The sequence below is a fragment of the Heliangelus exortis genome, chromosome Z (genome assembly GCF_036169615.1).
Source record: "Heliangelus exortis chromosome Z, bHelExo1.hap1, whole genome shotgun sequence".
Lineage (NCBI taxonomy): Eukaryota > Metazoa > Chordata > Aves > Apodiformes > Trochilidae > Heliangelus > Heliangelus exortis.
In genome coordinates this window covers 2,131,592-2,154,237 of record NC_092454.1, presented here as the reverse complement: position 1 = coordinate 2,154,237, position 22,646 = coordinate 2,131,592, and the positions used below count along the sequence as shown (strand labels likewise).

The window sequence follows — 22,646 nt, the reverse complement described above, 5'->3', positions numbered from 1 at the left end:
ACAGCATGATCCAGGTGTTCCTTTGCTTATGAAAAGCCTCTATGGACCCATCAAAGTCACTTCTTGAGGCAACAAGTGTGGATTGGGAGTAAGATTGATTAATTTTACTTTTTATAAAGGGACTTCTGTTGGTTGGCACATGGTGACACAAGAAGATTCAGGTGACCACCTCCCCTTCTGATGTCACCTCTACAACACTTTTCCTGTTGCTTCCTCACTCCTGCCCTCCCTATAACCCCTTGGCTTCTCTCAAGAGAAGAGGGAGATGGAGATACAAGGAGAAAGCATCTCCAAGCACTGGAGAACAGCTCATACCTCTTGCTTCTCCCTTCCTATGACATTATCAAATCAAGGCCAGACCGTCCAGCAGCAAAAAAAAAATAAAAATTTATATCCTCCTCGAATGGAGTCTCAAAGTTTATAGTTGGATCCAGCCAGCCCAGATGGGCAGTTCTCAAATTTGAGTCCTTGGTGGGCATCCTGCAGCCTGAGCCAAGTTAAAACCTGGCAAAAGACAAGAGGTGGCTTTAAAATTCTAAGTGTCTGACTTAGACTCCTCAGGGTTGGGTTTCATCTTTGAACGTTTCTCCTGGAGCTTCTGCTTCAAGAGAGGAGCCACCATGGTGACCACCCCTGCCAGGGCTCCATCCCTCACAGCATTCCTGCAGAGGAAAAGTTGTCCTCATGGTGGGAATGACATGGGAGGCCACCCTTTCCCACCCCTCTCATTATCCACAGCCTCTGGTGGGTGATCCCTGCCCTGCTCCCCACCTGCTGTGTTGTCAGGGAGGTGCACAAGGAGCAGATGGCCTCAGCATCTTCTGAGGTTTTCTTTTTCAGCTGCAGGAGCTGAGCAGCCTGAATCAAGGGCTCCAAGGTTTGTGCTGCTCCACTCTGCTGCAGGTTCTTGCCACGCAGCCATTCCTCCAGCTGGCTGATGTTAAACCTGGGGGAGCAGCAGAGGTAAGAGGTGAGCTGAGAGGGAAGAGGGAGCATCTTAAAAAGCATCTCTGGGATCCAAGCAGTGCTGGGAGAGGTGGATTCTGAGGCATATTTGTGATAAGTGTGGCAACAGACAAACAGATCAAAGCTTAATACTCAACAACTGCATCCCCAGCAGGGACAGGGAGGGGATTGTCCCCCTCTGCTCCACTCTGGGGAGACCCCCCTGGGGTGCTGGGTCCAGTTCTGGGGTCCCCAACACCAGAAGGAGATGGAGCTGTTGGAGTGAGTCCAGAGGAGGCCCTGGAGATGCTGGGAGGGCTGGAGCAGCTCTGGAGCCAGGCTGAGAGAGTTGGGGTTGTTCAGGCTGGAGAAGAGAAGGCTGCAGGGAGACCTTAGAGCACCTCCAGTGCCTGAAGGGGCTCCAGGAAAGCTGGGGAGGGACTGGGGATGAGAACATGGAGTGATACAACAAAGGTGAAAAGTTGCATCTGAAAGAGGAGAAACTGAGATGAGATCTTAGAAGAAATTGTTGAATTTGAGGGTGCTGAGCCCCTGTGCCAGGTTTCCCAGAGAAGCTGTGGCTGCCCCATCCCTGGCAGTGTCTCAGGTCAGGTTGGATGGGGCTTGGAGCAACCTGGGCTGGTGGGAGGTGTCCCTGACCATGGAAAGGGGGTGGGAATGGATCAGCTTTAAGCTCCCTTCCAACCCAAACCAGTCTGGGATTCTGGGATTCCTCAAAGGAAAATGTACCCTCGCTGTACCTTAGACACAGCTGAGCTGTCACAGCTGAACAGCACCAGGAAGGTGCTTTTCCACAGCATTCAGACATGTTAAAGTGTCAAAAGCCAATTAAAATGAAGACTTTAATGAGCTTTGAAACGCAAACAAAATCCTGCGAGGTACCCAATTACCGTTGAAAAAAGTGAACACAATAAATGCCTTTACCTGCACCCACTGCCAGGCTGAAGGGGAGCAGGCAGAGGATCTGCTGAGGGCAGGGGAGAGGGCAGAAAGGGAAGGTTTAAACCATTTACAGTGAAAAGGAAGTTGACAGATTTATGCCAGGGCTGATAAATATTCATGACCCCATTCTGGCAGGTTTGGACTGGCTGTCCCTTCAAATTCCCATCCTTATTCCAGCATGATGGGGAGTGTGGGCCCCTGATCCCAGCCCAGCAGCCAACAGAGCTGCTGCTGCTGCCCTGCAGCTGACAGGAGGCTCCTCACAGAGCAGAGGGGTTTGGCCTTCAGATCCACCTGCAGAATCACGGAGTCATTTGGGTTGGAAAAGACCTTGGAGATCACCCAGTCCAACCCTTAACCCAGCCCTGCCAAGGCCACCCCTGCCCCATGGCCCTCAGCACCACATCTCCAGGGCTTGGAAATCCCTCCAGGAATGATGGGGACTCCAGCCCTGCCCTGGGCAGCCTGGGCCAGGCCCTGACAACCCTTGCCAGGGAGAAATTCTTCCCAAGCTCCAATCTAAACCTCCAGCTCAATTCCTCTTCTCCCATCCCTTCTTCCTTGGGAGCAGAGCCCGACCCCCCCTGGCTCCAACCTCCTCTCAGGGGGTTGCAGAGAGCCAGAAGCTCTCCCCTCAGCCTCCTTTGCTCCAGGATCAACACCCCCAGCTCCCTCAGCTGCTCCTGGGCAGACTTCTGCTCCAGACCCTTCCCCAGCTCCCTTGCCCTTCTCTGGACACACTCCAACCCCTCAATGTCCTTCTTGTCCTCAGGGAACTGACCCCAGGATTCCAGGGGCAGCCTCACCACTGTTTTAATTCCCACAGGACCCAGCAGACTGCCCTGCACAAGTATTAATCAGCAGGGGTCTGTGGCTGCACGGGTGTCCTGCTGAACCCAGTTCACCATTAATTACACCATTAAATTCTGTTTTCCACCCATTTAGAAAACTGACATCACTTTTTTCAGGAGAGACACCTGGGTCCCAAAGCCCCTCTCAGATCCTACCTCAGCTGCATTCCCGTGCTCCAGGAGCAGACATCCTTCCTTAGCAAGAGATTATTGAGAGCCACAGCATTGATCATGTAGAAGAGCTGCTTGAAGACCTGCTGCACAATCTCTGGGTCCAGCCCATGGTCACTCATGATGCTGTGGAAGGTGCTGAGCTGGCGAATGATTGAGTCCAAGGTGTAGGAGCTGTCCCCATTTCCCATGCTGGAGGAACGATTCCTGTAGCTCATGGGTCTGACACCTGAAAGTCCTTGGATACTCTCATTTTCCAGCACTGCAGACACTGAAAAAAAGGAGAGAAAAAAGAGCTAAAAAAGCCAACATCTATCAATTTGTCACTGGTAAGAAATGCTCCTTCTCCACTCAGCCCCCTTTGCTCCAGGATCAACACCCCCAGCTCCCTCAGCTGCTCCTGGGCAGACTTCTGCTCCAGACCCTTCCCCAGCTCTTTCTCTCTCTTTATTTCACACCTCCAGCTCCCATGGCCATCAGCCACCCTGTCACCCAGTCAGGAGCTGGGCCATGGATTTGAGATCCCTCCAGGAATGATGGGGACTCCAGGCCCTGCCAACCCTTGCCAGGGAGAAATTGTTCCCCAGCTCCAACCTAAACCTCCCCTAAAGGGTCAGTGTAGGGTCAGGAGATGCCACCTGTCCCCATGGGGGTCCTGAGCTTGCTGTGCCACCCTGAGCTCTGCAGCCTCTGCACTTGGCTCTGGAGTGGCTCTGAGCACAGTTACACTTGGAGGGATCTCATCAGGGGCTGCAGAGAGTCACACAATCCTTGGGCTTGGAACAAAACCTTGGAGAGCATCAACTCCAACCCTTAACCCAGCCCTGCCAAGGCCACCCCTGCCCCATGGCCCTCAGCACCACAGCTCCAGGGCTTGGAAATCCCTCCAGGAATGATGGGGACTCCAGCCCTGCCCTGGGCAGCCTGGGCCAGGCCCTGACAACCCTTGCCAGGGAGAAATTCTTCCCAAGCTCCAATCTAAACCTCCAGCTCAATTCCTCTTCTCCCATCCCTTCTTCCTTGGGAGCAGAGCCCGACCCCCCCTGGCTCCAACCTCCTCTCAGGGGGTTGCAGAGAGCCAGAAGCTCTCCCCTCAGCCTCCTTTGCTCCAGGATCAACACCCCCAGCTCCCTCAGCTGCTCCTGGGCAGACTTCTGCTCCAGACCCTTCCCCAGCTCCATTGCCCTGGACACACTCCGACCCCTTCATGTGGGAACAAACCCCTCACACCCCTATTAATTTCTGTCCACCTCAACTCCTACTACCACAAGGACCTGCTGCAAACCAAGACTTTTTTGGGGGGGCAACATCTGCCTCGTGGCTAATCCAGGCCGTTCCTTTGAGAAGAAATCACACATGGCAAAGCACAAAGGTCTGGCAAATATTCTGAGCTGCTAATTATGGGCAAAAAAAAAAAAACCTTCCTAAGAGCTGCCATGCTGTGAACATACCAATCATGGGTTGGAGGATGGCCTCTGCTATCTTGATGAGCTGCTGGTAGATCTGGATGGAGAGGTGGCTGAGGACCTGGCGGTACTCGGTCAGGTCAAAGTTCTTCAGGCAGTGCTCGTTCTGCTTTGGTGTGTTTTGGGTCATGAAACCCTGAAATTAGATCAGAACACCCAGTTTTGTTATCCCACCTATTTATAGTCCAGGAAAATTCACCAGATTAAAAAAAACTTGGAGTGGAGTACAGTCTGATGTTACCAAAGGACATTTTTAGACTCTTATGGATAAGATTCATAGATTAACTCTAATTTCCTCAGCCCTTTGGTCATAAAGTATTGCTAGAGGGCTGCTGTTTGAAGAAAAGCATCATTAAGTGAGAAGTTTTTTTCCTTTTATCTCTAGCAAGGAGCAACATTTGTATTGATTTTAACTTATTGATGAACTAAAAGGTGACTTTTCAGTCCCTGAGAAACTTTTTTTTAGCCATTTGTCTATCCCTGTGAGTTCTGGCTACTTATGGGAAAGGAGATATTTTGAGATTAAAGATATCAGAAATGAGGAAAAAAATATATATAACCACACACTGTGCTTTGACAACAGCTACCTGGGGTTTAGAAATCTCTCCAAGTAATTGAATTTATTCCTGGCCTTTTGCTGAAGCAGCAGCTGATCCTGCAAATAGAGCCCTGAGTTCTGGGCTCTGACATGAAATGCTGGCAGAAGCAAATGTGGATTAATTCAACTTTGTAATTAACACAGAGGCTTTAATTGCCTGTTCACAGGATCTTATCCATTCATGGTCCAAATGAGAGCCAGGGAGCTTTTTATTTTCTAGTTGTTTGCTGACTAGCAAAATACAAAAATACAGCTTGTGCAATCTGAGTTGGCTTCAGGTTTTCTCCTTCTTTTATTTTTTCCCCTGACTAATAAAAGTGTTGTTTGTGCTCCTTAAACTGCAAGACTGCACTGAGTCTGGGATTTTCCTTTAACCCCTGCTCCTTAAAAACACATTGGATTTCACACCAAAAATTGTGATCTTTTGCAAGCTGCTCAGAATGGTTTTTCCCTTCTGCTTTTCTGCACCAAATCAACAACTAAATTTGCAAATATCTGGTTCATTCAACACAGCAAATCATTGCAAAGAAGATTAAATGTAACTCTTAAGTGGGTTTTTTTCACCCTGCTGGTCTTCTGGGGAGGAATTTCTTTAAATGTAATGTTGTTATCCAGGCAGAAGAGGGAGCTTAACTATAAGGAAGTATGATCTCAATTATTTTTCTTCTCTATTTAAATCTTGGAAGTCCAGCACTGAGGTTTTACACACCAAGTCATTCCCTTGGGAATGATCTAAATAGACAATTTGGTTCCACATTTTTTTTTATTCTTTATTCTTAAATCTTGATTGCTCAATATATTTAAGAAAAAAAAAAAAGAAAAAAGAAAATTGAGACTACATGAAAAACAACCTAATTTGGCTCTGTTGAAAATTTTAAAGACCCAGAGCATATGGCTGCAAGGAAGGCAGAATGTAATGTTCTGAGAGGCCTGTGATGATCTGATTTTGTCAGAAGGGATCAGCTATAATAAAACTTACTGCAGTTTATGAAATATTACTGAGCTGGCAGGAAATGAGAGGGTTTCTTTCCCAAACCTTACACTCTGATTAAGCATTTTTGCTCTCTCAGTTCTAAACTACTTGAACAGGAAAAAAAAAACAATCAGTAGAAATATTCAGAACTTTGGGAAAGTTTTCCCTGGCTGAAAATCTTGATTAATGAAAAGCTGAGGGATGGAGTAAAACCAGGGGAAAAGCCTTCAAAACAGCCTATCAGGAAGCAAATCCCTGTTCAGACAAACCAAAGTGCATGGTTGGCTACAAAATTCAAAATATTCTATTGGGTCTTGTGTTCTAAGGTTTCAGTTCTCCAATGTCTGGTCTTAGTGCAATGCCCCACGAATCTCTGGTTTAGTCCAGAATAAATATAAAGAAGAAATGTTTGATGCTGAGGGTGGTGAGATGCTGGTTCAGGTTTCCCAGAGAGGTGGGAGATGCCCCATCCCTGGAACCATTCCAGCTCAGGTTGGATGGGGCTCTGAGCAACCTGATCCAGTTGGAGATGGCCCTGGGGTTGGTCTGCACGGCCTTGGAAGATTCCACAATTCCAGGAGCTGTCTCCTGTTGGATCCAAATTCCCAAGTCTACAAGCCCATGGCCTAGACAGAAAGAAGCCACCAGAGGTAGGAGACCTGAGGCCCTTTCCTGGAGGAATGTCAAGGTGAGTGAGGAGTTTCTTACCACATCCCCACTGTACTGCTTCAGGCAGTGCAGGAGGCGACAGGTGTTGGCCAACCAAAACGAGGTCATCTCAAAATCTTCACTGTGTTTCTGGAGGAACAAAAATGAAACATGTGAGACCCAGACCCAGAGCCTTCAGAGGGGGATGCTGGCACAACAAGGTAAAGTGATTTGCAGTTTCTCCACCTCTGTCAGGGAGCTCGTGCTCTGCAGATGGGCAGGATCAGCCAGAGCTCCCTGCAAAGATTGTTCCTTTCATCTGCACATGTGAAAAATGTTCTTGCTTGGATCATAACTCTCCTGGTTCTTTAAAGGACTAAAAGGATCAGAGAGAGTTGGGGTTGTTGAGGCTGGAGAAGAGAAGGCTGCAGGGAGACCTTAGAGCACCTTCCAGTGCCTGAACGGGCTCCAGGAAAGCTGGGGAGGGACTTGGCATGAGGACATGGAGTGATACAACAAAGGTGAAGGTTTCCATCTGAAAGAGGAGAAACTGAGATGAGATCTTATAAGAAATTGTTGAATTTGAGGGTGCTGAGCCCCTGTGCCAGGTTTCCCAGAGAAGCTGTGGCTGCCCCATCCCTGGCAGTGTCTCAGGTCAGGTTGGATGAGGGCTTGGAGCAACCTGGGTTGATTGTATTAAAAAATAAAAAAAATTATTAATCCCTCTGACCCAAATATTCTATGGAGCCAGGCTGAGAGAGTTGGGGTTGTTCAGGCTGGAGAAGAGAAGTCTCCATGGAGACCTTAGAGCACCTTCCAGTGCCTGAAGGGGCTCCAGGAAAGCTGGGGAGGGACTGGGGACAAGGGATGGGATGAGAGGGAACATCTTTAAACTGGAAGAGGGGAGATTGAGATGAGATATTATGAAGAAATTGTTTGTTGTGAGGGTGCTGAGCCCCTGTGCCAGGTTTCCCAGAGAAGCTGTGGCTGCCCCATCCCTGGCAGTGTCTCAGGTCAGGTTGGATGGGGCTTGGAGCAACCTGGGCTGGTGGGAGGTGTCCCTGACCATGGGAAGGGGGTGGGAATGGAGGAGCTTTAAGGTCCTTCCCAACCCAGACCAGTCTGGGATTCTGTGATTGTAAAAGTGGAAGCTGTAATAGTGCCTGTGCCTGGAAGTCAGCACAAGAGCTGAACAGCACACACCTGGATATGGTTATAATCATCTTCCACCAGCTCAACAAAAGAAAACTGGCACCTACCTTCAGGACTTTCTTAACCCCATTGATGGTGGAGGTGAGCAAGGAGTGCACTTTCTGGTCATCATTGATGTAATCTGCATGTCTGATGCACATGTACAGGATGTAGGCAGGAAGGCAGGGAACTGTAGCAGACACTGTCTGGGGCTTGAGATCTAGAAGGTTTGGGTTTTTTTTTTTAAATCCAAAACTTAAAAAAAATTTTTAAATTCACTAGCTGCCCAGTGAAGCAACACCAGAGCTGGAGATCTCACCCAACCCCCTCTCCTCCCAGCCCTGGGGAAGCTGATTTTTCAGATGGCCAGAGAAGCAGAGACCAAAGTGCAGGACAGTGCTGGAGCTGGCCAAAGCTGAGGAGCTGCAGCATCATGACAGGGGAGAGGTCCCCAAGCTGTGCTGGAGTTTGTGACCCTGAGATTACACTTCAGGGATGCCCAAGTGGCACTAAGTCTTTTAGCACATGGAAGGCTGCCCCAAGCAGCCTACAAGTAACCTTAAAAAAAAATCCCTGAAGCTTTCAGGATTATGTCCCACAGGTTTTAACTCTCCCTCTGAATTCACAGCTCACTCAATTGCTCTTTCCCTCATGATACAGACTCCTAATTTTAGCTGAAGGAATTTGCAGCCTCTGAAGGGATTAGAGGTCTGATAAGAGGCAGTTCAAATATCCCAGATAAGAGCCAGCACTACTTTTTTTGAGGACTTTTTACACCCTCACTAGACTCTGATGGGGTTAGAGAGTGATGGTCAGTACTTCCCCTTGGCCAGGAAGCACTGACTTCTCTAGCAGCACTGAATAAGGGGATGCTGCAGCAATTCTGATCAGACCTTCCAGTGTCAAAGAGCTCCTGAGTTTATTATCCACTGCAGTTGCCATCAAATAACTCAGAAAACAAACAGCCTTTATTCCACTGCTGCACACCCCCCCTGGGGCTCTATCCTTTGCTACCCCCTCCCCATTACAAGATCAAGCTCAGCAAGTTCCTGCTTGCTTTAAAAACCACATCCCCTTTTTTTCACTTTTTCTGTTGTCCCTAAGGATTCTATATCCCTGCTGGTCTGGCTGCTCAGTGCTGGGCTTCTTTTCCCTCCCAAAACTTCCATCATCCTAAACATGCAGCCCCAGGAAGGACCAATTGGAGGAGATCTATTTGCCCATCTCAACTTTACAAACTCTCCCAGGCAAGAGGAGAAGGAGCCAAGCACAGGAACAGAAGTTCCTCACCTGTGATGAGGTTTCGGATGAGGAGTGGTTCATCTTCTTTATGATATTCCAACATTCCCTGAAAATCCTTCTCCTTCCTCTGGACAGCACTTTGCATGCTACACTCGTGCCACCTCCTCTCTGCTGGGACTGGGGCTTGGGATGCTGGGAAGAGAAAAGAAAATAAAGGGGGGTACCTGGTGGTCAAGAACTCTGCAGTTCCTCTGATGTCCCTAGAGAAGACACCAGGTCAAAGAGCTGTTTCTAACGACGTCAGCAGCTTCACCAGGCTTCTAAAAACATTAAAAAATTGGATTGATTGGAAAAAACATTAAAAAATTGGGTAAGCAGAAGTTCTGAGTCTGAACGAAATAAAGTGTAAAAGTTAGAACAAAAGCAGAAAAGATGAAGTTGTATTTTCCAGCCTAGGAGGTAGTAACTCCAAGGCAAGTTTTTTACTGTACCATTTTCAAAAAGTGGGGGAAAAATACCTAAACATCCCATCTTCTATCTGCAAAAGTGAAGAGCTGTGGTGGCACATCCCTGAGTGTTGTGCTTTCATAAAAGTTTAATAAAGCAGAAGACAGCAGAGTGTAAGCACTGCAGGGAGGAGCAGCCTTATGCTTGAATGTTCTACCTGCCAGGTTCACCCCAGAAACCCTCCAGTTATTCAGCTGAATTTCACTTAGTGCTTGGTTTTTCAGAAATTAGCTCATGAGCAAAAGGTTATGTGATTCATCACAGCACCTCCAGAGAATGGGAAGCTCCTTCTGTACCACACAGATGTCACATTTGAGATGTTTTCTTATCAAGGAGAAAATAGGGAATTGTTGGACTGAGTCCAGAGGAGGCCCTGGAGATGCTGGGAGGGCTGGAGCAGCTCTGGAGCCAGGCTGAGAGAGTTGGGGTTGTTCAGGCTGGAGAAGAGAAGGCTGCAGGGAGACCTTAGAGCACCTTCCAGTGCCTGAAGGGGCTCCAGGAAAGCTGGGGAGGGACTGGGGACAAGGGCAGGGAGGGATGGGATGAGGGGGAATGGTTTCAAGATGAAAGAGGAAGAAATTGTTGAATTTGAGGGTGCTGAGCCCCTGTGCCAGGTTTCCCAGAGAAGCTGTGGCTGCCCCATCCCTGGCAGTGTCTCAGGTCAGGTTGGATGGGGCTTGGAGCAACCTGGGCTGGTGGGAGGTGTCCCTGCCCATGGAAAGGGGGTGGACAAGATACTCTCTAAAGGTCCAAACCGAACAGTTCAATGATTCTATTGCTCAGACTTTGTTAAACTTGAAGTTCTTTTCTTTTGAATTATTATCCAACCCAGAAGAACCCAGCAGAACAGGCTGAGAGAGTTGGGGTTGTTCAGGCTGGAGAAGAGAAGGCTGCAGGGAGACCTTGGAGCACCTTCCAGTGCCTGAAGGGGCTCCAGGAAAGCTGGAGAGGGAATTTTTGTACAAGCTCTCCTTGCTGAAAAACAGCCTAAGCATCACCCAGGAGCTTCATCTGGACTTTTGGTTCCCTGTCACACTAACAATGAGCTCAGTGCTGGCTCAGAGAGACAGAACAAGTCTTGCTTTAATAGAAAAAAAATAAAAGAAAGAGAAAAACGTGTTGCTCTCCAAGGCTGGGAACCCAAAGTGTTGTTCCCCTACCCCAATACCTACTATAAGCCATGTCACCTTCAAGATCTTGGACCCTCTTCATGTAAATCTTCAACTGTTTCTTCAGCTTCCTTTCATTCTTTTCCAACTTTTCCAGCAGTTCTTTAAGATCCTGAAAAAAACCAAGATGCCTTGGGTTCAAAGAAACAAAAATTAACTCAAAGATAACTCACTTGGGGTGAGTTTGAGGTTGGGGTCACTCAGCAACCAGGATGTACCACTGGCTACAGGGGGGGAGCATCTTGGGAGAAAAAGAGCCAATTTTTTCTGGTTTGCTCAGAGACACCCTCACTGACACCACAAAGAAGGACCTCGCAGAGAGTTTAGGAGGGATGGAAGTGCCTTCTCCTCTCCTTCAGGTGTTCTAAATCTCTCTCAGCCTGGTTTGGTTTTTTCCCTCTGCTTTAGGCTGTGTTTTCAGTGCAGCTTCTTACCAGGTTTTCATTGGTGAGTCGTGTAATTTCTTGTTGAAGTCCAAACTCCACCTGGACCTCAGGAGAGAGCTGCAGGGTCTGCAGGAAAGCCTGGTGCTGTTTCTCCATCTCTTCTTGCAGTTCATCCACTTGGTTTTTCAGAGCTTCTAACTCCTCCTCATGCTCTCTCCTCTGATCCTGGAGCTGGGCTTCCAGCAGCCTGAGAACAAGACCACAGAGATCAGCCTTGTGATTACAGCACATTATTTGAGTTCAGATCCTTCAAAAGCAGCCAATCTGTGGTTCCTGGTCAACCTCCCTATGAAAGTGACACACAAAGGGGTGCTACAGCTATTTTTGTCACATCAGGTTGTCATTTGCTAAACTACAGCTTCAATACTAATGAAATTAGAGATGTGAGCTCAGACAGCTGGATATTTTTTTTTTTAATAAACCATCCTACCTGCAGGAAACGATGCCTGAGGCAATTTTTGGTCATCTTGACCATCACCTGCTTTCATCATCACTGCTGACATCAGGAGGCTTCAGCAGGGGGTAAAAAAGGTTTGTTCCTCCTTCTCTCCATTCTAGGTGGCTGCCCCACTTTTTCTCAAGTAGTTTGTGCTGTCACCATCACCTACACCCCCTTTCCCTGCTCCAGGTCTCCTTCCTGGATAACATCAGGGTGAAACACTGAGCTAAAGAGGAAAGGATTTACTGAGTGCATTAGGAATGAACAAATTATGAAAACTCATAGAATCATTTTGGTTGGAAAAGACCCTGAAGGTCATCAACTCCAACCCTTAACCCAGCACTGCCAAGGCCACCCCTGCCCCATGGCCCTCAGCACCACATCTCCAGGGCTTGGAAATCCCTCCAGGAATGATGGGGACTCCAGCCCTGCCCTGGGCAGCCTGGGCCAGGCCCTGACAACCCTTGCCAGGGAGAAATTCTTCCCAAGCTCCAATCTAAACCTCCCCTGGCACAACTTGAGGCCATTCCCTCTTGTCCCCTCTTGTCTCAGCACTGTCCTTCAGGCCCACTGGAGAGTTCCCAGTTCCTGGAGAGTTCTGCCTGTGAACTGTTTCCCTGCAAAATCAAAATTTTTTGGTTTGGGGTTTATTTTGAAGGATTATAAAAAAGAACACATGCTTTCTTTGCAAGATTTCTGGGTGAAAAGTATTCATTATTCTCTAGTTTAGGGTTTGGTTTTTTTTTCTTTCTTTCTTTCTTTTGTGTTGGTTTTAGAAGATCTAAACAACCCAATCTCCTATTTTCCAACAGGAGACAGAAAAGCCTGTTTTTCAGCCCCAGAAACATGAGCAATAACACAGTAAGCCTCATAATCATGTTGTCAGGATTTGCACTCTGAATAGGCTTGGAAAACACAAGCTCACCATGAAATAAGTACTAAGTTCTTAATTTTCCTTTTATTTCTTCAATAGAAAAACCAAAAACCAAACATTCTCCTTCTACAAACTTGGGTTCTGACGTTGCCTGGCAAAACAAATGAATCATCCCTGTTATTTTTTTCCTGTTATTTGTTTTAGCAGCTTGTGCCATGACTTTTTATAAAAACCATGCAGATGGAAGCCTTAAACCAGGCTGCAGGAGAGCACAGACTGATGAACAACCACCCATCAGCTCTTCTGAGCACCATGTGGAACCAGCAAAAGAATCCAGAGGTCCTTCTGCCTTCCTTCCACCTTGATTTATGGTTTTATTTTTCAATCAGCTTTGAGATGAGAGTTCTTTACAGAATCACCTGCATTCCCAGGAGATATTGGGATTGTCCTGAGGTGTCCTCCAGGGATGTGTGCCCATCAGACCAGGATATGGGGAGAATTATGGACTGGGTGGCCACCACACTTGGGCATTAGTGACAACAACCACCATCAGAAATGTTTAATTAGTATCACAGTGACTCCTATAAAAATTAGAGGGGGCTCTTGACTCTTTTCAGTTTGCATATCCCACCTCCAGCTGCTCCCTGAGAGGACAAAAGGACCTACAGGGCACATCAGGTCCTACAGAGGATGACAGCAGAGGAAGAAAAAGAAATCAAAGGACAAATGAAGAGGCAAGAAGCAGCAGCAGGGGAAAAAAAAAAGAGAAAGTGTTTGACCTGGCAACTTGCTTTAAACCTTGGTAAGCCAAGCCGAGCTCTCCATCTTCATTGAGATACCCCCAGTCCTCAGTCTTGCTAGAATGAAAGGGCAGAGAAAAGGACAGAAAAGGACAGAGAAAGACAAAAGGTCAATAGCAAGAGAAGGGGGAAAGGTGCAGAACCCTTATTAAATGTATTTGATTTTTTAAAACAGACTTTCACGATTTTCTGTTTCCTTATCCAGGAGGAGAACCATGCCCTGGTTGTGCCTCCTACAACAAGCAGAGCTTCTCCTCCCTCCCCAGCTATAAAAAAATGTCCTCATGCAGCCCTCTCCTCCCTGACCCACCCCAAAAACCCAGAAGTGTTCAGGTCAGAAGGAATGACAGCTCAGGACTGAGTTCTCATTCCTGCAGGGCTGAACTGCTTCCCATTTATTGCCCACCCCACACCAGTGAGCTGAAATCCACATTAAAACCTTAATGCTTCAAAAGCAGGGAGGAGAAACAAGGACTGAGAGGTACAAAAAAGGGACAGAACCCTTATGAAATGTATTTGATTTTTTAAAACAGACTTTCATGATTTTCTGTTTCCTTATCCAGGAGGAGAACCATGCCCTGGCTGTGCCTCCTACAACAAGCAGAGCTTCTCTTCCCTCTCCAGAGCCTCTCCTCCCTGACCTACCCCAGGAACCCAGAAGTGTTCAGGTCAGAAGGAATGACAGCTCAGGACTGAGTTCTCATTCCTGCAGGGCTGAACTGCTTCCCATTTACTGCCCAGCCCACACCAGTGAGCTGAAATACACATTAAAACCTGAATGCTTCAAAAGCAGGGAGGAGAAACAAGGACTGAGAGGGAGAAATGAGAGAGCAGAAGTCAATACAAAGGGTAAAGGTGTCCAAATACAGGGTAAAATCATCAGCCCAGCTTGCCCAGAGAAGCTCTGGCTGCCCCATCCCTGGAAATGTCAAATTCCAGGTTGGAAGGAGCTTGGAGCAACCTGGGCTGGTGGGAGGTGTCCCTGGTGGTGGAACTTGAGGGTCTTTAAGGTCCCTTCAACCCAACCTGTTCTATGATTCACAGCCTCACTTCTCTTTGATCCTTGGAGCACAACTCTGGGGCAGAAGCTGGTGACCTGCATTTGGCAACCTTCATGAGCAGGGGATAAATTTTTGCCCAAACATCTCCCTTCAAGTCATTTAAAAGAAGTGCACAAACACCAGCCCCCAGAGATGGTAATTTTACCATCTTCAGATAACTATCAGCTCTTCATAAAGCAGAAAGGGCTTTTCATCTGCAACCACAGATGTACTTTGTTGCTTTGGGTTTACTTTAATTAACTGGAAAACTAATGCAGATGGCAGATTAGATGTGGGCACAGTGGGAAGCAGTGATAAGAGACACATGGGAGAGTGAGGAGCAGAGATAGGAACCCTTGGTGAGCAGAGATATGAACCCTTTCCATGTGATGGCCTCTTCCAGCTGCAAAAACCTCCTCCATGTGAAGCCAGAGTCAGCCCTTTGCTTTGCATTTCCAGCTGCAGGTGGGACTTACCCAGCAGACAAAAAGAAAATAAATCTTTGGATATCACTTGGAAGTTAATCACAAATTGGGAATTAATCAGGCTCAATTTCAAAGACTAAGCCTGCTTTGAGCTACCAGGTTGTTATCTCTAACATCATCCCCTGCTCTTTTTTTGGCTCTGCATTTCCACCAAGATCAAACAGGCTGGAAAGGAAAATCCCAAGGACTGAAACAAGGAACAAAAAGTTCATTTTCCATTCAGTTCATGAAGCAGAAAATTATCTGGAAACAAATTTGATGTTAAGACACAAAATCACAGAATGGTTTGGGTGGGAAGGGACCTTTCAGGGCCATCCAGTCCAACCCCAGGGACATCTCCAACTGGATCAGGTTGCTCAGAGCCCCATCCAACCTGACCTGGGATGGTTCCAGGGATGGGGCATCTCCCACCTCTCTGGGAAACCTGGGCCAGGGTCTGACCACCCTCAAGGATGAGAGGTTTGGGGGTAAACAGTGATGAGATGAGAGGTTTGGGAGCACTCCTTCCAGTTCTGGTTGGAGAAAAAGTGGCTCTTGCTCATTAATCCCACTTGAGAACTGCAATCTCAAACCAGGAAAGCTTTCCCTTCCAATACTTATTGATCAAGCTAAGAAAAAGAAAGAAGTTTGAGTTTCTCATGCTGACACACTCAGCTCTAGAGCTGTGTAAGCATGAATGCAGACATGTGCTGGGGGGAAGGAACAGTGATTTCTGTTGACAAATCCACCAACCCATGCTGCCCAAGTGTTTTTCATCTGTTTTTTTGCCATGGGCTTCAGCCTACAGTTCCTAAACCAAGCAAATACACACAAAAATGCACAGGGAACAGTGATGGGGGAGCTGGTGGTGATTAACGAGCCACTGGATAAATCATAGAAAGAAATTAGAATCACAGAACTGTCAGGGTTAGAAGGGAACTTTTAAGATCATCCAGATCCAATCCCCATGCCATGGGCAGGGACACCTCCCACCAGCCCAGGTTGCTCCAAGCCCCATCCAGCCTGGCCTTAAAAACTCTGGGATGGGGCTTCCACCACCTCCCTGGGCAACCTGTGCCAGGGTCTCACCACCCTCATGGGGAAGAACTTCTTCCTGATGTCTAATCTTTATCTTCCCATCTTGAGTTTGAATCCATTCCCCCATGTCCCATCACTCCCTGATATCCTAAAAAGTTCCTCCCCAGCTTTCTTGTAGCCCCTTTAGATACTGGATGGCCACAATGAGGTCTCCTTGGAGCCTTCTCCTCTCCAGACTGAATAACTCCCTCAGTTTGTCTTCCCAGGAGAGGTGTTACAGCCCCCTCAGCCTCCTTTGCTCCAGGATCAACACCCCCAGCTCCCTCAGCTGCTCCTGGGCAGACTTCTGCTCCAGACCCTTCCCCAGCTCCCTTGCCCTTCTCTGGACACACTCCAACCCCTCAATGTCCTTCTTGTCCTCAGGGGCCCAGAACTGACCCCAGGATTCCAGGTGCAGCCTCACAGGGGGACAACCCCTGCCCTGCTCCTGCTGCCCACACAGTGCTGACACAAGCCAGGATGCTGGTGGCCTTCTTGGCCACCTGGGCACCCCCTGGCTGACGTTCCCTTCCCTGACACAATGCCCCAAAGATCCTCACTCAGTCCAAAACCTCCATCCTTATGGCCCAGCCTTGAGCAGAGCACAATGCAGAAGTTGGTAACTCTCTTAAAACACATTGTTAATGTTGCTCTTGATGTCATCCCTCACACTTTGGTCAGTCCCTTCTGCCCCAGGACAGAATTTGGGCCACACTTACCTGTTGGTCTCACACATCCCCTGGTAGGCTTCAATTGCATCCTCCTGATCAACGTGCTTGTCACTGTTTGGCCAGCTGGCATTGGTGCTGATCTTCTCCTAAATTCACCATGCAAAACAGAGCAGCATGAGACACCTCCTCTTGCCTTTCCAGCCTCCTGAATCTAAGCAGTTCCCACCCATCCTCAAGATCTTCCCAGGGGCACCCATCAGACCACAGAGCACCCATGAAACTCAAAACATTCAAACAGGCAGCAGCAGGGATTAGGAGAATGCAGTGAAGCTGGGAGGCTTTGTGGTCTGAAATGCAAAAAACATAATAACATCTTGAGGAATGGTAAGGCAGAGAATAAAAAAAAAAAAAAAAAAAAAAAACAACAACTGAGAGTTTGCTGAAAACATCCTCTTCCAGCAGAACAGGGTCTGAACAAAAAGCCCTCAAAGAACAGGGCCAGGCTACAGCCTACACACCACTGGAAACAAGTTACAGCATCACTTGAGCAGAATCGGTCCAGAAGCTCTTTTTCCCCATAGCTCATTTCCTTGCAGAATAAGCCAGATGTCACAAAACACCCCCAGGAACATCTCAAACCAACCCATCTGGGTGCAGGGATGGAGAAGTTGTTCCCTGATGTGGGCTGGATGGATCTCATCAGGTGTGGGGTCACAGGACATAAGAGTTCTGGGCTGTCTGAAATGTTCAGATGTACAGATCATGGACTCTGATCTGTAGGCTGAACCTTTTATCACCCTGCAGAACCTCCTAAAACCTCCCTGAGCCACTCAGAGCCTAGAGAAGAAATGCCCCAGCTCATGCAGGTGGTGAATTTCCAGCTACAGAAGGGGAAAAGGGAAGGGAAATCCCATTCCCTCTGATTACCATATTTTTCCCTGTCTCTTTTTGCTGGGCTGCCTTCATTATCTGTGTCCTCAGGATGAGCACCTCTTCTTTTCTCACTTCCAGCTCCTCATTGGCTGATTTCAGCTGGTTCAGTAAGAGGTTGTAACTCTCTTGAATATCATTGGATGAATTATTCTGGGTTGCTCTCTCTGCTACAGCCTTCCTCAGCTCATTCAGTTCATTTTTCAGCTTCTTGTTCTCTGACTCCAGCTCTTGCCTCTGGGAAAAAAAAACATTAACCAGTTGAGACAAACTGCCCTGCAGTGCCTCATTTTTTCCACAGACACCCCTGAGGGAACTCAATGATCACAGCTGAACAACAATTCATGCCAGGATCTGTATTTCCTTGCCCAATCCAGCCATGTGTGGCTCAGAAAAGACTTTGGCTGAAGTCAGCAGCCCATTCCCTTGTCATAACCACACTACTGGGTGACACAAGGCAGGCTTTTTATTTGTTGACACTGTTTTTAAACAAAAAGCCATCTGTTAAGAGAAGCCAAATGAGTTCATCTCTTTACTCATTTTTGTTCTCACTCGAGAAACCACCACCAGCCCCAAAATGTTTAAATCATCTTTAATACTTATTAGACAGGATGGAAGACACTGATTTACATGATTATCATGGCAGACCAAACAATTCCAGACTGGTCTGGGTTTGAAAGGACCTCAAAGATCATCTAATTCCCAACACCAGGGACACCTCCCACCAGCCCAGGTTGCTCCAAGCCCCATCCAACCTGACCTGAGACACTGCCAGGGATGGGGCAGCCACAGCTTCTCTGGGAAACCTGGCACAGGGGCTCAGCACCCTCACAACAAACAATTTCTTCATATCTCATCTCAATCTCCCCTCTTCCAGTTTAAAGCCATTTCCCCTCATCCCATCCCTCCCTGCCCTCATCCCAAGTCCCTCCCCAGCTTTCCTGGAGCCCCTTCAGGCACTGGAAGGTGCTCTAAGGTCTCCCTGCAGCCTTCTCTTCTCCAGCCTGAACAACCCCAACTCTCTCAGCCTGGCTCCAGAGCTGCTCCAGCCCTCCCAGCATCTCCAGGGCCTCCTCTGGACTCACTCCAACAGCTCCATCTCCTTCTGGGCTTGGGGACCCCAGAACTGGACCCAGCACCCCAGGGGGGTCTCCCCAGAGTGGAGCAGAGGGGGACAATCCCCTCCCTGACCCTGCTGGGGATGCAGCCCAGGACAGGGATGGTTTCTGGGCTGCCAGCTCACATCCAGCTTCTCCCCTACCATCCAGAAATCCAGGTCCTTCCCTTTCCCTGCTGCCCTGTGACCCTTCCCATAGTTTTCTGGCACAGTCCCTATTATCTACGTGGTATCTGCTTCCTTATCAGCTTTGGCAGGGGAGAGCTAGTAGATCTGAAAATAGCTGAGGGGGGGAGTGTTGTAATTTCTCTAATGTGCAGCTGAGCACAGCTGTGTAAACCTCGTTTCCATAGGAAACAAATATTATAATTATAAATCTTTAGAAAATATAAATAGCAGCCCCCAGCCCAGCAGAGGTGTGAAGGGAACAGCTGAACTGGCATCTGGACATGAGCAAATATGTCAGGGAGGGAGCAGTCAGGGGCTTGAACCCATTTGAAAAAAAAAAAAGGAGAAGAAAAAACTACTTTAGATTCAGCAATTCCTCCACACCCTCAACCACAGCTCAGCAGGGGAAGCATACAAGTCACTGGTTTTGTTGTAATTGGTTCTGAAAACCAGTTTGAAAACCCCTTTTTTCCCTCCCTCCTTTTCTTGTTTTCTTTGGGGTTATTGCCAGGTTGAGACAATTTATTAGGGAGCCATGCAACAGGTGACAGCACTAAATAGGAGCTCTTCACTCACCTTCAGGCTGTTGTATGCAAAATCTTCATGGTCTGAAGTCACTTCAGTCTTTGTTTCAATTACCTGTGTGGATTAAAGAGAGAAATTAATATTTATCATTAATTATTAGCAGGTTTTCAATCAAAGAGGAGAAGTCTGGGAAGTTTTCTGTTTCATGTGTTTCCTGCAAATTGCTAGAAGTTACTGGGTTGTCAGTAATCCTCATTTTTTAAAAGTATTTGGTTTTTTTTTTTAATGACTTCCAAGCAAACTGTAGAAAGATTCTATTTTTTCTTTTCACCATGAAGAAAAAAATGTATCTAAGGAATAACCCTCCCCTGCAAAGCAGAAAAGGAAGAATGCCTTCTGCTAACACTTATCTTGCTATTTCTGATTTATTATACCTTTTAAAGCTGTATTTCTGTACTATCATAACTGGGGATTAAAAAAAGCCACACAGATTATAAATCTAAATCTCTTACAACCACTTTTTATGTATAAAAATTTAAATCTGTTCCCCTAGCCAATTGTCCTTAGCTGCCAAAAAAGTTTCTTCCCATATCCCAGCTGCCTCTTAACTTGATTTTGTTACTCTCAAACCTCATCCTGTCCTCAGGCCATCCAGGAAAGCCAGTTACCAACATGAAATATCAAGGAAAAGCTCTCTCTTACCTGGGATTTCTTGCTCTCTTGCTCCTTTTTCTCCAGCTGGGTTTGCAGCTTCTTCCTTTCCTGCTCAAGCTCCCTGACTCTCTTCTGGAGCTTGAGGAAGAGGGTCATGTCCATGGCTGCTTTCTCCATCCCCACCTCCTGGAGGAGAAAAGGGGGAAAAAAGAGAAGACCTCAGACAAGTTTTAGAAGCACAGTGTCAGATCTGGCAGTGCCAGCACCAATCCCATCCACACAAGCATCCCAAGACAGGTATTTTTTAAGACCAACCCCTCATTTTAAGCCCTTATTTTTCATGTCAATGAACAATTGACTCATTTTAATAAATCACTGAGTGTTTCAGAGCCCAACAGAGAAGTTGGTTGACTGTGGCCACAGCTAAACAGATTAAAATGTCCTTTCCAGACATGTATTTATTAGTTGGGTTTTAATTGGCTTCATCTGGAATATGTTGGCATGGCCAACACTGACTACTTTGCCTTCACAAGATGCTCTCAGAGCATTCTTTAAAATAATAAGCAACATAATTCTGCAGCCAGTAAAGGGAAGTTTCTTTTACCTCCACTTGTTGTATCACATCCTCAGTGTCTCCTATCTCAGAGGTGGAGATGGATGGATAATTGGAATCAGACTCCAAGCTGCTCTGGTTGGATGGGTTCCTCCTGTGGCCTGGTGTTTGCTGCCAAGAAGAGCAGCAGATAAATCATGTGGCACATGGTTAAGGAAGGATTCCCCACAGAACTGTGTTTCTTCAACCAAATACATGTTCATATCTCAATATCCCTTTATAAAGGGGATATTTTATAAAATACAATATAAAAAATATCCCTATATAAGTAGGGATATTTATATATTAAATATAAAAAATAAAAGGCTTGCCTGTTACCTTCTAGTGAGTTCCACCTTCTAGTTCTTACACCCCACCATAACACTCACATCAACTCAAGGGGACAGTTTAAAATTCAAGGTGACACAGAAGCCCAGTTGAAAAATTCTGCATGAATCCAAAGCTTTTCCTGACACCAGATGCCTGTCAAGTGCACCCAGGCAAACCTGAACTCAAGATTATGCTGTTCACAGCACCCTCTGGGGCTTCCTTTAAATTCTTACCAACCTAATGCAGCATCACTTGAATTATTAGCTCATTTTTCAAGTTTTTCTAACACCTGAGCAAAGCTGAACCTAAAAACTTTTAAAACCTAAAGCTTTTAAAATTCCACGTGCTGTTGGGATTTTTTTTTTTTTGGTCTTTTGCTTTTTAATCCAACACCTCCACACAAACAGGAAGCAAAGCAAGAAGCATGAGCTGCTTTTGCTGAGATTCACAGCTATCTCCACTCCCCCTCAGAGAAGGGTGAATGATCAGGCTCCTCTTTCAAGGCCCACACATGGTTTCAGTCTTAAAATCAGTTCAGTCTTAGAAATTCCAAGGAAAAACTGCATGATTTTGTCAGTGCTTTGGGGATGAGTGAGTCCCACTATCCAGCCACCAACATCAGGTCCAGGACACAAGAGAATAATGATAATTTCAGTTTTGTTACCTTTATAATTGTCATTTCATCCCTCAAGTTGTCATATCTCTGCTCCAGCCTTGAATACTCTTTTACCAGGTTCTGGTAACGAGATCTTTCTTCTTCCAGTTCCTTTTTCATCTGGATATTTTCCTCAACTGTGTCTTGGGCAAATTCATCTTTAAAATAAAATTAAAAAAAAAAATAAAAATAAAAACCAAGGAAAAGAAAGAAATTCATCTTCACCACTGAAATCAACTTCTTGTAATTCTGTGCTACAATAGAGACTAATTAATAAAATGCTCCCTGCCAAGAACCTTTAAAATACAGATAGGCATTTTTCAAGATTCAGAAGTCACTTGGAACATCTCAGTGTTTCCTGCTGGATGAGCAGAGTCCTCTGCCATGTGAGTTAAAGAAAAAGCCACAGCACCTAGAGGCCATCTCTTAAACCCACTTAAGAAAAGCCCAGCATGGCATGGAAATAATTCACACTTAAGAAGTGATACTTGCTACATTTAAAGACCTCTCTGCCTGCTTCCCACCACCAGATTTGGCACAGGAGCAAACTGAGAGCAGCATCTCTTCCTCACCTCACATTCAACCATTTACCATGGTAGGATTGTGGAGGCTGAAAGCATTTTATATCCAATTAAGTTGATTTGCCTTGTTAAAAATTCTCTTTTGGAAGTCAGCCAGGTCTCTCCTCTTACTGAGAAACCAGGTAAATTCAGTCTCTGTGTCCCTTTAAATGGGTGGACACCAAACCAAGCCCCTCCACTTGCTTTCCCTGACTTTGATGCTCCCAAAGCATCCTATAAGAGAAGAAAACATTGGCAGCAAGTTTCTTTTCACCACGTTATCTTCATTCCTTTCTTTTGCATCAGGATGAGAGCACGAGGTACTTTCAACCTTGACACCCACCAGCAGCACAAAAGAATAATTTTGAATGGAGACAGCACAACACTCCAAGCAGTTTTGGTTTTTTTTTTCCTTCTTACCTTCAGACTGACACAGGATCCTGCTGTTCAGCTCCTCTTTTTCCTGCTTCAGGAGAGTATTTTCCTCTTCCAAGTCAGCGATGCGCTGAGAGAAAGCAAGGAGAGAAAGCAAGGAGAGAAAGCAAGGAGAGAAAGCAAGGAGAGAAAGCAAGGAGAGAAA

The 22,646-nt window shown here is 46.7% G+C and overlaps 1 protein-coding gene across 4 annotated transcripts in view; it reads right to left on the bottom strand.

The window, feature by feature from the left end:
• The window catches only part of LOC139790041 (unconventional myosin-Vb-like), a 120,385-nt gene that overhangs the window by 3,973 nt on the left and 93,766 nt on the right, over positions 1–22,646 (bottom strand). Inside the window, exons 23-38 of one of the 4 annotated variants that reach the window (XM_071731261.1) lie at positions 22,487–22,571; positions 21,516–21,664; positions 20,534–20,653; positions 19,978–20,115; positions 19,327–19,389; positions 17,463–17,702; positions 16,584–16,681; positions 13,263–13,340; positions 11,159–11,357; positions 10,743–10,836; positions 9,097–9,240; positions 7,875–8,026; positions 6,676–6,765; positions 4,382–4,532; positions 2,916–3,201; positions 772–946 (exon numbers count right to left, since the gene is read on the bottom strand). In XM_071731261.1, the coding sequence (XP_071587362.1) occupies positions 772–946; positions 2,916–3,201; positions 4,382–4,532; positions 6,676–6,765; positions 7,875–8,026; positions 9,097–9,240; positions 10,743–10,836; positions 11,159–11,357; positions 13,263–13,340; positions 16,584–16,681; positions 17,463–17,702; positions 19,327–19,389; positions 19,978–20,115; positions 20,534–20,653; positions 21,516–21,664; positions 22,487–22,571 (2,262 nt within the window). Of the gene's footprint in view, positions 1–771; positions 947–2,915; positions 3,202–4,381; positions 4,533–6,675; positions 6,766–7,874; positions 8,027–9,096; positions 9,241–10,727; positions 10,837–11,158; positions 11,358–13,262; positions 13,341–16,583; positions 16,682–17,462; positions 17,703–19,326; positions 19,390–19,977; positions 20,116–20,533; positions 20,654–21,515; positions 21,665–22,486; positions 22,572–22,646 lie in introns of all 4 variants that reach the window. The other 3 variants (XM_071731260.1, XM_071731258.1, XM_071731259.1) reach the window with 3 other exon arrangements.